This window comes from Austrofundulus limnaeus, unplaced genomic scaffold (genome assembly GCF_001266775.1).
Source record: "Austrofundulus limnaeus strain Quisiro unplaced genomic scaffold, Austrofundulus_limnaeus-1.0 Scaffold256, whole genome shotgun sequence".
In the NCBI taxonomy this organism is placed as follows: Eukaryota; Metazoa; Chordata; class Actinopteri; order Cyprinodontiformes; family Rivulidae; genus Austrofundulus; species Austrofundulus limnaeus.
Window position 1 is genome coordinate 798130 of NW_013952658.1, and position 5771 is coordinate 803900.

The following is a 5771-nucleotide window of genomic DNA, read 5'->3' on the forward strand; positions in this document are numbered from 1 at the left end:
TCCCTCTGGGAGTGAGACCCCTTCTGTGCGGATGACCTTCCCTCTCTTTGTAACCATCCGACCACACTTCTCTAGTCCGAATGACATCCCAATATATATATATATATATATATATATACAGTATATATGACACACATGACTCTTAGTTTTATGTGACGGAAAGGGGCTTCTTCTGTAAATACGTTAGCAAAAACCTATAATGAAAAGTTCTCAGACTGCTTATAGATTTATCTCTTGAGCAAATACATATCTTTTAACAACATCAGCAACTTTCTCAGCTTTAATTTAAGCCATATTTTGTAGAAATCGGATAAGAAATGAGGGTGCTATGAATATTTTTGTGACAGATTGACGCACATCCTGCATTGAAACTCTACCATTTTGTTGACATGACTCAATGCATAGCAATGGCTCCTATGATGGGGCGTCGCTAGCTATAGCCTCTATAGGCGATGTCCAATACAGTAATATAGATCAATGGTCCTGACGCGTGGTCGTGTACCTCCGAGATTCTGTAGCTCCGCAATAGCTACGCGCAACACTTTATTTCAAGATAGATGTTTTCGAAGGTGCACAGGTACGCATGTACGTCATCTATATGATCCCTCCATGAGAGATCATAAAGATAACCATATGGCACAGAACACCTGGAAAGAAATTGCATTTTTTTGTTTTGCCTTGTTTTAGAATATACAAATAAAATGCTTCCTTTTAAGTTGACTCTTTTCAGTTATTTCAACAGTTTTTGTCATTTCTACAGCAACACGTTCATAACTATTGTTGCAGAGTTACTACTGCAAACCTAATTCACATCAAAACTTCAGAACAATGAAACAATGTGTACATAAGAGAAGCACACCCTATGACCCTAATCTGAAATCACTGGGCTGTAAACAACAAGCCGTAGAACAAATGAAAAAAACAAACTTTTGGTAAGCACTAGTGAAAATAGAACCAAAAACCACACTTGTTAATGGGTAAACTACTGTCGGTAAGAAGAACGGTGCTAGCGTGAACGTCAACTATGATTTCACACAGCACGTGGCTCAGGAGCGCGCACACTCAATGCAGCATGCATGACAACCCAAAGCGCGACTATAACCAAGCCTTTAGGGTGAGAGAAAATGTCTGGGCTAGGCAGAAATCCAGTTATAAAAATGAATGGAAGTCAATACAAAGTCCTCAGTTTGGTGCAAATACAAGGATGTGTGTGTGCTACAGGGATACTTCCACATCTTGTGTGCATGTTTGTTTATTTATTTCTAGGAACATGTGTTTATTGTTACTGTTCTTTTCTCCCCAGGTTTGGCCCATATGTGATTTTCTGTGCAGTTGTGTCATATGAAGTGCCCTCTTTAAAACCATTGTTCATGTGTGTGYGTGCGTCTCACTACAGGAGAAACCTTACAAGTGCAGCGAGTGCAACAAGGCCTTCAGCCAGAAAAGAGGACTTGACGAGCACATGAGGACGCACACAGGAGAGAAGCCTTTCCAGTGCGACGTGAGTTCCTCCACAGCCTCTGCTCAGCCCTTTCTCTCTGATTCCTGCTTGTTTTCATCCATGTGTGGAAATGTGACAGAGCTCTGGCACRAGGCCAGATGGGGAGCTCAGTCGGAGCCAGATAGGAATCTTGCTTCTCTGGAGAGGCAGAGTGAGTGTATCTCACGTAAACACACAGAGGATCAGAAGGATAAATTACCCTCAGCTTATAATACTGCAGGAGTAATAATTATCCTCAAAAACAAGAGGGGGAGACGTGCAAGAGAATTAACTGTTAGTGTTTAAACAAACTTTTTCAGTGGTGCACTTCAGGAAATGAGAAACATGTTGCCGATTCTAGCTCTATGTTTTTAATTTAGAAAGCCACAGCTGTGGGTTGGAAAGGTCTTTAATTGAAAATCAGATGACATTTTGTCCAACTCAAAGAACTTGTTTTTCGCTGTGTTGGAAAAAAATCAAAACAGGAATTGGAAACACTGCTATATTCTAGATCCAGTCATGAATCACAATGAGAACTGTATATATCTGGTCCAGTTTTTGGGGTTATGATGTGTCGGAAGAAGATACATTAGCTAATTATTGTAGTTTTTAAAGTGATATCATCAGTGGGGCTGTTTGTCAGCTAATTCTTGGAGTTATGAATCAAGTGTAAACATGTAATTGTTTTTTTAATCTTTATTCAGCACAAGCTGTTCCCTAGAACATTATTATATCAAATGTCTGTCATGATTTCATTTGCAAATGTTTCATTAAATATTGGAAAATAGGATGTTCCCTAAAACTCCTGAAACTCTTATTTTTTTGTCTGTTGAACAGTGCAGACAAGAGTCACTAAGCTGTGTCTTTACTTATGTTTTCTGTTGATCAAAGCATAAACAATTGGTAAAATTAAATGTACAGTAAATCACAGTTTGGTAAAAAAAAGGGGGGGGGGGATTAAAAATGCTAATTTCTAGCTCTCCACCACCACCACACTTCTTTTAACCCTCTCAAAACCAGACAGAAAAACAAACCAACCTTGCTGGTGGGGAGGTCATTACAGCTGGTAGGTTTTCTCAGTTGGTAAATAAAAAATAACTAAGTTTCTGTTCCTACTGATCCAGTTTGAACCTGTGTCCAGCACATCATGTGTCAAACAAAAAGTTTAATAAATTCCTAAACTGAAAAGTAGCTCTTTTGTTAAATGTTTCAGTTAACTTGAACTAAACATGATGTACAATAAAAAGGCAATACAGATTTAAATAACATCTCCGCAAGTGAAATTACATAATTAATAAAATGAGAAACATTCACTCCTAGTTTCCCATTTGAGTGCCAGTGTGCTGTATAGCCACAGGTAGCACATATTAAACACCCGCTGATGTATTTAACTRAGTTTATAAGTGCCCACAGGTCTTTTAAAGCAAATAAGTTATGACTTATTTGGCTTTCAGTCCATCCACTCTTTGCTGGTTTCTCTCTTTAATCTGTTGTAGACCACAAGCAACCTAAAGGTTTTTCATGCTGCTGATATGAGCACACACCTCATGAAGCTTCTGAGTTTCATCTGAATTCAGTTTTCTTGCTTTGCTTTGGTATAGAGTGCTTTAGACAGTATGTTCATTTTTCATTTTCTGCGTGGCAGTTCGTGATTTCCTGTCACAAATTTATTCTTTATCTGGCTGCAGACATGAAGTCCTGATATCATTTCTGAGACACATACTGTACTATAGGCTAAAATATTGTGGACAAAGTTGTTAATCTTTCAGAGATGCTGGATTCTTACAAGATCTGCCAAATTTTGTTTGGTTTGTTAACAAAAGGACCAAGAATACAGACCGACTCGGGTAACACAAAATAAAACTGTTTTATTATACACTGTCTGGCCAAAAAAAAGTGTCCACCTGGACGTAACTAATGTGTATGTTGTGGGGTTGCTGCAGGTGGTCAGGTCTAGGTTCAGCAATCTGTGCTTAAAGAATGAGGTCAGCTGACTACCTGAATATACTGAATGACCTGGGGTCAGATTTATAAAGCTTGCGTACGCACAAAACGAGCCCAGAAAATTGCGTACGCCACTTTTCACGCAAAGGTTGTGATTTATAAAATCCAAACTTGACGTGAAAATGTGCGGTGCCTCCCGCCAGCTCTGACCCATACGTACGCTCATTTTGGAGACGGGAAACTGCGACACAGATGGTGAAGTGAGGAATTATAGCCAAACTGTGTAATGATCACTGTCAGGTATTTAATTTCACTTCATAATCAGACTTGGATTTTTATTCAACTTTATCATCAGCTTTCTTAGCACTATTATTTATGCTTCTGCTGCTGTCATAAGGATCTTTAAAATAAAAAAACTTAAATCTTAAATAAAAGTTCACACATCTCCATCCATCTCCTTCCTCCTCATGACCCTGACCCACAGACTCCTCCCCTACTAGAGACATTTCAACAGCTGTGGGGATGTGAGGGGGTGAGGAGACAGTCAGCTGCAGATAACAGAGCAGGCAGGAGGGGGAGGATGGGTGGGGGGGGGAGCAATGAAAATTAACGGTATTTCTAACTTTATCCGACTTATTTGATTTTACTTATTGTTTTTATCATCCTGCAGGCTCTGAGAGAAAATTAATTTGAAGCTGAGTTTTTGATAAAAATCATTAGATTACTCTAAACATCTGTAAACATGCAAAATGATGGAAAATCTGTGTCAATTACAGACATTCTGTTCACATGAGCAGTTGTCAGCACCTGTCATCCTCCAGATGCACATCGGAGCGTGTCTGAACCGGCTAATCACTTCTTTTGACATTGATCAGCTGACTGATTTAAATACATCTTAACATTCATAAGATGCGTTGAGTGTGGGTGTGTAGGTGGTAGAACCTGAGGTGGGACTTTGTGCGTAAACTCTAGGGTACAGCTGTGATTTATAAATGAAAGGTGCGCAGAAACATGCGTACGCATGGTTTATAAATCTGAAAGAAAATTTTGGTGCACGCCATTTTCACCTTTTTGCCGTATGTTCAATTTTGTTATGGTTTCCACGCAATCCTTTATAAATCTGACCCCTGGTTATTCCATCAATGGATTGTTTCTCCCCTGATGGCATGGCCATATTCCAAGATGACAGGATTCATGGGGGCTTTTATTGTGAAAGAGTGGTTCAGGGAGCATGAGACATCATTTTCACACATGGATTGGCTCCACAGAGTCCACAGAATCTTTGGGATGTGATGGAGACGGTCAGACTCTACCATCATCTTGGTGAAAAATTAATGCAACACTGGATGGAAATAAATCTGGTGTTGGTGCAGAAGCTCATTGAAACAATGACATAGAGAATGTGYTCCATAATCAAAGCTAAAGGTAGTCCAACAAAATATTAGAGTGTGACTATTTTTTTTTGCCAAGCAGTGTATTAATGGAAAACAAAAGCCAGCATGGTGGCAAAACTTACAACAGCAAGAGAAGAACCAGGAACACACGAGGAGGAATGACAATGCTGAACTGACAGGTGGTGACAAAGGACTGAATATAAAGAGCAGGTACTGATGAGGGTCAGTGTATCTTTTGGTCATTCGATTTTCATTTTAAAAACAAATAATGAAAAACAAAAAAACGGATGGTTGTTTGTTCATTTTCAAAACAGATATTAAAAAACGAAAAACGGATTGTTATTCATTTTTCGTTTTAAAAACTTATATTGGAAAAACGAAAAACGGATGGTTTTTCTTTTTTTGTTTTATACTCCAAAAACGGGGAAACGGACCCTTTTTTCATTTTTGCCAAACTGAAAGTTTGCCGTGGATGTCATGGCAACTCAAGGCATGCAAAAACAAAGCGCTCTGGGGTCAGATTTATAAAGGATTGAGTGGAAACCATACTAAAAATGAACGTGCGGCCAAAAGACGAAAATGGCGTACGCAAAAAAAATTCAGATTTATAAAACCGTGCGCACGTATGTTTCTCAGCATCTTTCCTTTATAAATCACAGCCACACATCAGAGTTTGCGCACAAGGTTCCTCCTCAGGTTCTACCCTCTACACGCCCAGATTCAACCATAAACAGTCAATGCAAAGTACCTCATGAATGTTAAGATGTATTTAAATCAGTCAGCTGATCAATGTCAAAAGAAGCGATTGGCTCAGACATGCACTCCGTTGTGCGTCTGGAGGATGACAGGTGCTGACTGACAGCTGCTCACGTGAACAGAATGTCGGTAATTGACACAGATTTTCCATCATTTTGCAGGTTTACAGAAGCTTAGAGTAATCTAATGATTTTTAT

General features: G+C 39.1%; 1 protein-coding gene across 1 annotated transcript in view; it reads left to right on the forward strand.

Moving 5' to 3' along the window:
- prdm5 (PR domain containing 5) overlaps positions 1-5771 on the forward strand; it is a gene marked incomplete in the record, with an annotated part of 81217 nt that overhangs the window by 69874 nt on the left and 5572 nt on the right. The window contains 1 exon segment of the mRNA XM_014020549.1: positions 1397-1501. Within this exon segment, the coding sequence (XP_013876003.1) occupies positions 1397-1501 (105 nt within the window).